The sequence below is a fragment of the Oncorhynchus mykiss genome, chromosome 5 (genome assembly GCF_057628025.1).
Source record: "Oncorhynchus mykiss isolate SJ-2025 chromosome 5, ASM5762802v1, whole genome shotgun sequence".
NCBI lineage: Eukaryota > Metazoa > Chordata > Actinopteri > Salmoniformes > Salmonidae > Oncorhynchus > Oncorhynchus mykiss.
In genome coordinates this window covers 18448483-18460855 of record NC_143026.1, presented here as the reverse complement: position 1 = coordinate 18460855, position 12373 = coordinate 18448483, and the positions used below count along the sequence as shown (strand labels likewise).

Below are 12373 nucleotides of genomic sequence, written 5' to 3'. Positions count from 1 at the left end.
TGTAGTAAATCTCTCAATCATCAAAACAACATTTAATTGGTAAATACCAGTTCAGAGGTGAATAGCATGCAGTTACGACAATGGAAAACATCCCTTTCTTTTGACGTGGTCGTTCTAGAATGTACATGATGGAAAATATTCCTTCCTATTTCCCATATATCAGCTGCTTGGTTGGGCTCTGATAGGTCTGTGTCAGTGAGCCAACAATTTGACTGGTCTATGACTGGTTAAAAGGACAATAGTGTGGAGAACAGAGGAAAATAAAGAGAGAGAGAGAGAGAGAGAGAGAGAGAGAGAGAGAGAGAGGGCGATGGAGAGAGAGGGAGAGAGAGAGAGAGCGATAGAGAGAGGGAGAGAGAGAGGGGGGGAGGGCGATAGAGAGAGAGAGAGGGTGATAGAGAGAGAGGGAGAGAGAGAGAGAGAGAGAGCGATAGAGAGAGAGGGAGAGAGAGAGAGAGGGAGGGCAATAGAGAGAGAGAGAGGGCGATAGAGAGAGAGAGAGAGGGCGATAGAGAGAGGGAGAGAGAGAGGGGGGGAGGGCGATAGAGAGAGAGAGAGGGCGATAGAGAGAGAGGGAGAGAGAGAGAGAGAGAGAGAGCGATAGAGAGAGAGGGAGAGAGAGAGAGAGATGGAGGGCGATAGAGAGAGAGAGAGAGAGAGACAGAGGGCGATAGAGAGAGGGAGGGTGATAGAGAAAGAGGGTGATAGAGAGAGAGAGAGAGAGAGAGCGAGAGGGCGAGAGCGAGAGAGAGAGCGAGAGCGAGAGCGAGAGGGAGAGGGAGAGGGAGAGCGAGAGGGAGAGGGAGAGGGAGAGCGAGAGGGAGAGCGAGAGCGAGCGAGAGAAAGAGAGAGAGAGAGGGAGAGAATAGAGGAAAATAAAGAGAGAGAACGAATGATGCAGTATTACCCGTTTCTGACCTTTAGAGGGTTGTTATGTTAAAGCAAAGCTTGGAACAGAACTGCTACAGACATCTAATTTAACCCTTTGGTAGCCTAGTCTGTGGGATGCCAACACGACTAGGGCAAATATAACTATTACACAATCATGGGTCTTATAGTTTAGGTACAGGTGTTTAATACAGATATACACCTAACACTTTGTCTTTTGTCTTAGTATCAGTGACGATCAGGGTTTTCGATTGTGTGCCGGTTGAAAAACATTTTGGCACAATGTTTGAGCATATTTGCTGTCATAGACATAACATCATAAACATACCTCTGCTCAAGGAGATAAAACATGAGACAGTTCTGTTTTCTCCAGCCAGTGTTTAATGTTAGCTGCCAACCGCGCCCCTGCTAATGTTAGGGAAATCCTGTGTATTAGAGGCATTTCCTCCCTGTGCTCTACTGTGGTAGGAATTAGCTTTAGGTTTGCATAATTCCCTCCCTCTGGTCTGCTGTGGTAATGTTAGCGGTAGCAGTAGCGATAGCGGTAGCGTAGCATAGTTCACTCACACACACACACACGATCTTACCCACTACAACTCCTCCCATAGGAACACATCACAGCCGCCTCACATCACAAACACACTCTTTACCCAATACCCAGTCTGTACTCTGAGTCACACATACATGCACGCATTCACAGACACGCCAAACATGCACATGCACGCACGCACGCACACACACACACACACACACACACACACACACACACACACACACACACACACACACACACACACACACACACACAAAAGAGGGGAAAGACTGAGGAAGAGAGCTGGCATTTCATAAAAGGGTATCGGAATACAGGTGACTTCCAGACAGAATGGGGGAAACTGTAAAAACCAAACTGCTACTGGAATCCCTGGCAGATGAATGTAATGTGAATATCCAACAACAACAGACAAGTCCCGGCTTTACATCAATGGAACCAGAACCACACTCACTTCCACTATCAGTCCGAATCAGTATCTGATTTGTGAAAACCCTTATTTTCCAGTGTTTTAACACTCCTCATAAGGTACCTAGTGTAAGATACTCCAGAAATAGGATAGTGTATGTCTTGCCTGTTCCCCCCTCTATACCTGACTTGGAGGTCCTTTTCTGAATGTGTATTCTGAGAAAAGAGGGCAAGGGGTAATAAAAAGGGGAAACAGAGTCAGAGTCCACATTTTGCCAGTCCTGTAGTTTTCCTACAGTCCCAGGTGTCAGAGTCTATGTTTTGCCAGTCCTGTAGTTTTCCTACAGTCCCAGGTGTCAGAGTCTCTTTTGCCAGTCCTGTAGTGTTCCTACAGTCCCAGGTGTCAGAGTCCACGTTTTGCCAGTCCTGTAGTGTTCCTACAGTCCCAGGTGTCAGAGTCTATGTTTTGCCAGTCCTGTAGTTTTCCTACAGTCCCAGGTGTCAGAGTCTATGTTTTGCCAGTCCTGTAGTGTTCCTACAGTCCCAGGTGTCAGAGTCCACGTTTTGCCAGTCCTGTAGTGTTCCTACAGTCCCAGGTGTCAGAGTCTATGTTTTGCCAGTCCTGTAGTGTTCCTACAGTCCCAGGTGTCAGAGTCTATGTTTTGCCAGTCCTGTAGTGTTCCTACAGTCCCAGGTGTCAGAGTCTATGTTTTGCCAGTCCTGTAGTGTTCCTACAGTCCCAGGTGTCAGAGTCTATGTTTTGCCAGTCCTGTAGTGTTCCTACAGTCCCAGGTGTCCAGGTGGTCAAAGAGGGAGATGTCAGCCAAGGCCAGAGAATCAAACAAATTATGACAGGAAATTTCACTAAATTGCACAACCTTGAATCCCTGTGGATGTGTACGTGCTGTCAGGAAATGCTGAACAGAACTGAGAGATAGGAAAGAATGGGATGTGATGACAGCTCTGTATCCTTTCCTAAGGGCTCTTGTTGAGTTAGCCCAATCACCACCACACACACACACACACACACAATAAACATGCACATAAGCAATACACTCACGCAAGCAAGCATGCACACACGAAGCAAGCATGCGCACACACACACCAACACCCACACCCACACCCACACACACACACACACACACACACACACACACAGCAGTGTGAGGGACCTGCAGCAGTGTTACAGCCTGCTCCTAGCAGAACCAGACTCCGGTTTCTGAGTTTACAGCAAACTCTCCATTCTCACTGGCATCTCCCCTGACAACGCACAGGAAATTAGCATTTCCTGTCACCATGGCAACCCCCTCAAACTTTCAGCATCCTCCTCCTCAACAAGACTTTTCACTGGTAAAGTGTGTGTGTGTGTGTGTGTGTGTGTGTGTGTGTGTGCCTGCCTGCGTGTGTGTGTACACGTTTACTACACTTGTGTGTACCATTATATTTTAGGCTTAGGGGTTGGGTTTAGGGTTAGGGTTAGGGTTAGGGTTAGAATTGGGGTTAGGGTTGAAATTAGGGTTAACCGTTAGTGGTTAGGTTTAGGGTTAGGAGTTGAGGTTAGGTTTAGGTTTAAGGTCAAGGTTACGGTTAGGGTTAGGTTTAGGGGCTGGGGAAAATAGGTTTTGAATGGGAATCAATTGTTGGTCCTAAAAAAGTCCTCACAAGTATAGTGTGTGTGAATATGTTTTTTCATGGAAGTATTTCTGTTTCTGTGCATGGGTGTGTGTGTCCTCTCTGTGTGTGCTTTGTCAGAGGGGAGCACGAGGTTCCAGCGTGTGGAAGGATCATCTTAAATGTCAGCTTTTGTAGGGCCTATGACATTTGAGCTTGTTAACATTCCTCCTTTCACTTCAATTACAGAGGTCCACTGTCTGTCCAACCCACGGGCTGGGTTAGGGGAGAGGCAGACGGAGAAAAGGGGGAGAGGGGTAAGACTTATTCAGGGAGAGAGTTACTAGGACCCAATGGGCAGGCGGGTGAGGGAGACAGGGGGAGATAGGGGGAGACAGGGGGAGGCAGAGAGAAACAGATTTATTTATGTCCACTCTTAGAAAAAAAGTATTGCTATCTAGAACCTAAAAGAGTCCTTCGACTATACCCGTAGGAGAACCCTTTTGGGTTCCAGGTAGAACCCTTTTGGTTCCAGGTAGAACACTTTTGGGTTCCATGTAGAACACTTTTGGGTTCCATGTAGAACTCTTTACACAGAGGAACCGAAAAGAGTTCTACCTGGAACCAAAAACGGTTCTCCTATTTAGGCAGCCGAAGAACCCTTTTGGAACCCTTTTTTCTTACAGCGTAGTACACTGTCCAACCCATAAGGCTGGGGTTGGGGTGGGGTGGGGAGGAGGGGGCAAGACAGAAGGCAGTCAGGGAGAAAAGAGGGAGACAAGGGGGAGGGGGGTATTTGCTCCTAGTTTAGAGGGAATTTTACTGGATTCAGGTCCCCGTCTGTGGTGACCCCATTCTTCCCTTTGTCCCAGTGACAGGGCAGATTCCTGGGCTAGTTAAGGAGGGGAGAGAGACTGGGACTCTATGAAGTTGAGTCATTATGAGGGACACCATGGTGTGAACAGACAGCACAATCCCCCTGGTTGCAGAGCAGTGAAGGGAGCACAATAAATCCATTAGCTAAACTATTGAACTCAATGTGTCTTACACCCCTGTCAGTTGCCGTGACATCCCTTACAGTTAAATTACTAGAATCAAGGGCTTAGGAGACCCCACTATAATAGAGACACATAAAATTATATAGATTTTTACTATATATATATATAGTACCAGTCAAACGTTTGGACACACCTACTCATTCAAGGGTTTTTACAATGTAGAATAATAGTGAAGACATCAAAACTATGGAATCTGCAGTAAGCAAAAAAAGATTATTCAAAGGAGCCACCCTTTGCCTTGATGACAGCTTTGCAAACTCTAGGCATTCTCTCAACCAGCATCATGAGGAATGCTTTTCCAACAGTCTTGAAGAAGTTCCCACATATGCTGAGCACTTGTTGACTGCTTTTCCTTCACTCTGAGGTACAACTCATTGCAAACCATCTCAATTTGTTTGAGGTCAGGTGATTGTGGAGGCCAGGTCATCTGATGCTGCACTCCATCACTCTCCTTGGTCAATTAGCCTGTACACAGCCTGGAGGTGTGATTTGGGTCATTGTCCTGTTGAAAAACAAATGATAGTCCCACTTAGCGCAAACCAGATGGGATGGCATATTGCTGCAGAATGATGTGGTATCCATGCTGGTTAAGTGTGCCTTGAATTCTAAATAAATCATAGACAGTGTCACCAGCAAAGCACCCCCACAACATCACACCTTCTCCATGCTTCACGGTGGGAACCACACATGTGGAGATCATCCGTTCACCTACTCTGCATCTCACAAAGACACAGTAGTTGGAATCAAAAATCTCAAATTTGGACTCATCAGACCAAAGGACAGATTTACACCAGTCTAATCTCCATTGCTTGTGTTTCTTGGCCCAAGCAAGTATCTTCGTCTTATTGGTGTCCTTCAGTAGTGGGTTCTTTTCAGCAATTTGGCCATGAAGGCCGGATTCACGACGGCCGGATTTGCGACGGCACTTGAAGAAACTTTCAAAGTTATTTTCCGCATTGACTTACCTTCATGTCTTAAAGTAATGATGGACTGTCGTTTCCCTTTGCTAATTTGAGCTGTTCTTGCCATAATATGGACTTGGTAATTTACCAAATAGGGCTATCTTCTGTATACCACCCTTATCTTGTCCAAACACAACTAATTGGCTCAAACGCATTAAGAAGGATAGAAATTCCACAAATTAACTTATAACAAGGCACAACTGTTAATTGAAATGCATTCCAGGTGACTACCTCATGAAGCTGGCTGAGAGAATGCCAAGAGTGTGCAAAGCTGTCATCAAGGAAAAGGGTGACTACTTTGAAGAATCTCAAATGTAAAATATATTTTGATTTGTTTAACACTTTTTTGGTTACTACATGATTCCATATGTGTTATCTCATAGTTTTGATGTCTTTATTAATATACTACAATGTAGAAAATAGTAAAAACAAAGAAAAACCTGACTAGGTGTCTCCAGACTTTTGACTGGTACTGTACATACATTTGCGAGAATTTATTTAGAAAAACGACTACTTCATTCTGCTCTCAGTTGTTAATAGCAGTGGGACAGTGTGTGAGAGAGAGAAGAAGACCTGTGCAGCAGCACCACCATCAATTCTCACCGCACAGGGGAAAGTAATTGTTCTTGGAAACAACCAAGTAAGTTCAAGTAAGAAGACTATGAATGTTAATACACTTTGATATGTTAGAATGAATGTGAGCAACTATAAGCTTTCTCCTGGCTAATAGGTAGTTAGCTGTACATTTACAGTTTAGTAATTTTTAGCTGTGCCAGATTTTATCTAACTAGCTAACGCTGGGTAGTTCTGGTTGTGTGAAAAACTGACAGTGAATGTTTTGAAGCCAAGAATACTTGCTAGCTACAGAATTACTTGCACAATCACTGGCTTAGTCTTCATCATCGGATCAGCAAGAGGACAAGTACATTAAAGTGTCTAGTTTGAGAAACAGAAACCGTCCTCAACAGTCCTCAACTGGCAGCTTCATTAAATAGTACCCGCAAAACACCAATCTCAACGTCAACAGTGAAGAGGCCACTCCGGGATGCTGGCCTTCTAGGCAGAGTTTCTCTGTCCTCTGTCTGTGTTCTTTTGCCCATCTTAATCTTTTATTTTTATTGGCCAGTCTGATGTTGAGACTGGTGTTTTGCAGGTACTATTTAATGAAGCTGCCAGTTGAAGACTTGTCCTCTTGCTCAGTTGTGCACCGGGGTCTCCCACTCCTCTTTCTATTCTGGTTAGAGCCAGTTTGCGCTGTTCTGTGAAGGGAGTAGTACACAGTGTTGTATGAGATCTTCAGTTTCTTGGCAATTTTTCAAATGGAATAGCCTTAATTTCTCAGAACAAGAATAGACTGAGAAGTTTCAGGAGAAAGGTCTTTGTTTCTGTCCATTTTGAGCCTGTAATCGAACCCACAATTGCTGATGCTCCAGATACTCAACTAGTCTAAAGAATGCAGTTTTATTGCTTCTTTAGTTTTCAGTTTTCAGCTGTGCTAACATAATTGCAAAAGGGTTTTCTAATGATCAATTAGCCTTTTAAAATTATTAACTTGGATTAGCTTACACATTGGAACACATGGTTGCTGATAATGGGCCTCTGTACGCCTATGTAGATATTCCAAAATAAATCAGACGTTTCCAGCTACAATAGTAATTTACAACATTAACAATACCGGTACAGAGTCAATGGGCGATTAGTTGAGGTAGTATGTACATGTAGGTAGAGTTATTAAAGTGACTATTCATAGATGTTAACAACAAAGAGTAGCAATGGCGTAAAGAGGGGAGTGAGGGGGAGGTAATGCAAATAGTCTCAGTAGCCATTTGATTAGATGTTCAGGAGTCTTATGGCATGGGGGAGGAAGCTGTTTAGTAGCCTCTTGGACCTAGACTTGGCGCTCCGGTACCTCTTGCCGTATGGTAGCAGAGAGAACAGTCTATGACTAGGGTGTGTGTCCCCAATGTCAGAGACTGTTCCTACAGCCCTGACTCTCATGTCAAAAGTGTGTTCAGGCTAAGCCTATATAATTATGACTGACGGAATTCAGCAGTTACATATCGGGTGCTTGTACTTACATTGCATTCCTTACTGACAACAACAGAGATCTCCTGAGGGCATCACTCACCCACTAACTGTCTTTACTACAACAGAGAGAGAGAGAGCGAGTGCGGGAGTGCAAAAGAGAGAGAGAGAGAGAGGTGGGGGGGAGGGAGAGAGAGAGAGGGAGAGAGAGAGAGAAAGAGAGAGAGAGAGGGAAAGAGAGAGAGAGAGAGAGAGAGAAAGAAAGAAGGAGAGAGAAAGAGAGAGAGAGAGGGAAAGAGAGAGAGAGAGAGAGAGAGAGAGGGGGGAGAGAGAGAGGGAGAGAGAGAGAGAGAGAAAGAGAGAGAGAGAGGGAAAGAGAGAGAGAGAGAGAGAAAGAGAGAGGGGGAAAGAGAGAGAGAGAGAGAGAGAATAAAGAATAGGGAGAGGCCGAGAGCGAGCAAGACAAAGAGATAAACAGAGGAATGGATCGTACCTGTTTGTAACGTTGGAAGCTCCTCATCATCATCCAGAGAGAGAACAAGCTGATCTTCAAAAACCTATTTTACAAAACAGAAATCAGACAGCCACACAGCTCCATCAGAGGATGAGGTGAATGCATGTGGGCAGTCCAGAAGAGCACTGCTCCTCCAAATTGTCATAATGAAACACACACACACACACACACACACACAATTCTCATCACCATCACACAACACACAGGGAGAAACACAGATCCAGACACACACACATCAAACTCTTGAACTTGATGTACCAGGTCATTACATTTGAAAAGAAGAGCAGACTGATATACTCACACTATCCACCAGAGTAAGGTATCTAACTGGCAGCCCCCTGCCCAGACCTGCAGAGGAGGAGAATGACACTTAAAGGCACCCATATGTCACCATCTAACACCCTTTAAATAAGCAGTATGATTGGCCACAAGAAGAGACAGATGACTTTTCCGGTAAACATGCTGAAATCACTGCTAGCCTGACTCTGCTTCACTAGCAGCAGAGCAAAAGCAACATGTGAGGAAGACGGAGGTTGTTTCCTAATACAGATCTATAAATCTATAGTGTTCCCCTGCAGTCTGACTGGGGGGGCTGCTGTGGGATGAGGTCGATACTGAGATAGACTTCCTGTCTCTCTATGTACGCATTGATATCAAGCCTGCCATCGCTATGGTTACCAGAAACAAGAGAGATCGGCAGTGTGTGTGTCTTTGAGGCGGCAGCAACTGCCCCGAGTCTCTTGCACTCACTGCTCTTCTCTCTCTAATTTCTCCTTCTCTGTTTACCCTCTCTCTCTCACTCTCTTCTCTTCCCCCTTTCCCCTCTGCCTCATTAATCTCTCTGATAAAGACTCTCTCCTTGTCCCTGTGCAGTGTGTATCCTGTGTAGCAAACCACTTGCTGACATTTGTGTACTGAGTGTGTATCGTCTGTTTAGGTCATTTAAACAGTTGACTAGCTGACACGCGTCTATTGGCTGGGTGCTGAGTGGCATGATGGAGGCACACACAGGCAGACAGACAGACAGACAGACAGACAGACAGACAGACAGACAGACAGACACACAAGAACAGGGACAGGATGTGCGTGCATATATGTGTTTGGACTGGGTTCTGCTCTTCTCTCTGTGTGTCCTACGTGCAAACACTGTTCATGGCCTGGCCTTTGTGTTCTATGTGTGGCAACTGAACCTGTCCACTGGTCCACATTGCTGTTTGTGGACCCAAAGAAAGAACCATGACTGAGACCATGACTCTCTTAACAGAGTTTGCTGAAAAGACTCATGCCCAGTGGTGTAGTGGGTGTAGTGTGGAGGTATATGCCGTATAGACACTTATTTTTCAGTGGGCATTGAGTTTACTCACTTCTTAACCCCCACGATGCATTTCAAAGTAGAGTAGTGGAGGTATATGCCGTATAGCCACTTATTTTTCAGTGGGCATTGAGTTTACTCACTTCTTAATCCCCACGATGCATATCAAAGTAGAGTAGTGGAGGTATATGCCGTATCAATGAATTAGGCTGATGGAACATATCCGAATGTTTAGCTTAAAATGTTGATTGAAGTATAATTTACTCACATTGTAGGTGCAGCAATGTACACACAGTGTTAGGCCTACGCGCAAAAGTTTCAAAATTCAATTTGCAGGAAAACACCATTCTAAATGTCGCACCATACATGCGAGCGGTTTCATGGGCAGAGATGGAAATATCTGTTCGAAATTTAGGAAGAGGGGAGATCTAAAGATGCAACAGCTATCATGCGTTGCTAATAGGACTAGGATAGCTTTGGCTGCTGGACAATGAAATACAGTTGAAAGAAAACCATTAGAACAGGAGAACGCATATGAGGAAGTCTTTAGAAAACAATTGGTTCCACATTTCTATGGTGGGATTTTGGCTAAAGGCTATTTTGAAGCAAATTAAGACCTGCCTCATAAAATGAATTAAATGTCCAGGTTTCAAACAATTAAGGAACAAGACAAATATAGCGATGCTAATGATAGCCCTACCGTCTTCTGGTAGATGGAAAGGCTTTGCCAAAAACCTATGATATCATGAATATTTGCATCAATCCAGTAGCCATTTGTTTTTCAAACTCTATCTCATGTGTTACAGAAACACCTAACCAAACAACAGTGATTGGTGCCTACACTACACTCAAAAATCAAAATGTCTTAGATTTATCCCAGACCTCAAAAGTGGTCTCCTGGTGTGGTTTAAGCATTGTTATGGATTTAGAACATCCAATGTTGTTGTTGCCTTTTGTGAACTAACACTCGCACTTGACTTTTTTCTCCCCCTACTAGCACTGACTTTGCTGATAGTTACTTTATTGAGGAAAAATGTACTTGCTATGACTGTGATAAGTGGTTTTCCGCCAAGCTAAGATGAATGACAGCCTAATTTATCTGTCTCAATAGTTGGCCTACTATTAGCCTACTTGCAAGGTACAGCTTGGGTTGGCCTAACTATAAAAGACCAATATGGGATTTATCATTTTAGGTCATTGAGAGTGTATGTCACTGTTTCTCATAGAATTTTTCACCTTCGCTGGGCAGGCCGTTTGGGAAATGTTAAACAACATTTGAGTATACCCACTTCTCCAGGAACCACTACATCACAGCTCATCCCCACGGCCAGGGTGGCAGTCTGTTTCTGCTCTCTTGCAAACTCCTTATGGAATTGTCATGCCAATGTGTCGCTTGACAATGACAACAGGTAATGAATGACAATAGGCAAAAGCACAAACAGATTTAGGAACAGGCTATTATCACCAGATTAAAGTCACAATCCTGAGTTTGGTGTTTCACACTCACCTCCGTCACTGGCATCACTTCTATGGACGTCCAATCCGTAACTGTCCTCCATCTGAACATCACCTCTCAGTGCTGAGATCTGTGACAAATACAGGAGCTCCGTGACAACATGCTCTTAATAATAATAATAATAATAATAATAAACTAATACTGTAGGTAACATAATCTATGAACTTAAAAGTCAATGTATTATATAAATGTGTATTATAAAGGTTTGTTTACAGTAAAACATAGTCAATGAATGAATTACATTTCCACTTCCTTTAGACCTGTGAGTGTGTAAAGTTGTCATCAAGGCAAAGGGTGGCTACTTTGAAGAATCTCAAATATAAAATATATTTTGATTTGTTTATCACTTTTTGGTTACTACATGAATCCATATGTGCTATTTCATAGTTTTGATGTCTTCACTATTATTCTACTACGTAGAAAACAGTAAAAAATAAAGAAAAACCCTGGAATGAGTAGGTGTGTCTAAACTTTTGACTGGTACTTTACGTATTTTAGCAGCTACTCAGTTCATCCATAAACGTTCATAGTTGTAAACATTACAATAAAAAACATCAGTGGGTTGCTACAACAACATTATGCAGCCTAATCGTTCAACGGCCATATTAATGTCTGTCATTCAACCACAGGGGGTTGGTGGCACCTTAATTGGGGAGGACGGCTCGTGGTAACGTCTGGAGCAGAATCAGTGGAATGGTATCAAATACATCAAACGGGTTTGATGCCATTTCTTTTAGCTCCGTTCCAGCCATTATCATGAGACATCTTCCCCCCAACAGCCTCCCCCACGTTCAACAGTTAGTTCATGAAACAGAGCAGTTTTCTTTGATCATGTTTATGACTCAGTGTGTGTAACATCCACATTACAACCTATAATTATACCAGTTTTACTGCCTAAGTAAGATCCACCGGTATAAACAAGAACTATCCAAACTATGTGAACATTAGTTAGAAAAAGTATTAGCCAGATCAAACACTGACAGTTGTATTACATTGTACTACAGTAGAGAATTAAGTCAGCTTTAGTTTTTCCTTAAACACAATGTTTTCCTCTGTAATCCACTGAACTCACCTGAACAGAAAAAGACTGTGAGCTAAAAACTGAACACTGCTTTGAATCCTGGGTCACGATCCACAAAGCATAGAGTAGGAGTGCAGATTTAGGATCAGGGCCGCACCTGTCCATGTAATCTTATTTATTATGATCTTAAAGACTAAATGTATCCTAGATCAGCACTACTACTCTCTGAATACAGGCCCTGATCTTACCTGTCTGAGGATGTTGTGGTCCATCAGTTTCTCTCTGAGGACCAGGATGTTGCCCAGAACACTGCTCTCAGGGCCCCCCAGGAAGGTGAGGGAGAGGCAGTCAGATCCAGGACAGAACCTCAGTACACGGGTGCTATCTGCCCATACACACCACACCCCGACAAGGGGAGACCTCTGAGGGAAAGGTGAACTGTATGGAAATGAAGTGGGAAGGTATGTGTTAGTTATCTGATTGGGTTGGCCATTTTCAGTCTTATAAC

The 12373-nt window shown here is 43.8% G+C and overlaps 1 protein-coding gene across 6 annotated transcripts in view; it reads right to left on the bottom strand.

Moving 5' to 3' along the window:
- The window catches only part of LOC110522814 (Rho guanine nucleotide exchange factor 28a), a 111268-nt gene that overhangs the window by 63006 nt on the left and 35889 nt on the right, over positions 1-12373 (bottom strand). For all 6 annotated transcript variants that reach the window (XM_090234068.1, XM_036976985.2, XM_036976986.2 and 3 more), the window contains exons 6-9: positions 12114-12303; positions 10836-10914; positions 8318-8364; positions 7996-8059 (exon numbers count right to left, since the gene is read on the bottom strand). In XM_090234068.1, coding sequence (XP_090090194.1) covers positions 7996-8059; positions 8318-8364; positions 10836-10914; positions 12114-12303 — 380 coding nt within the window. The remainder of the gene's footprint in view (positions 1-7995; positions 8060-8317; positions 8365-10835; positions 10915-12113; positions 12304-12373) is intronic.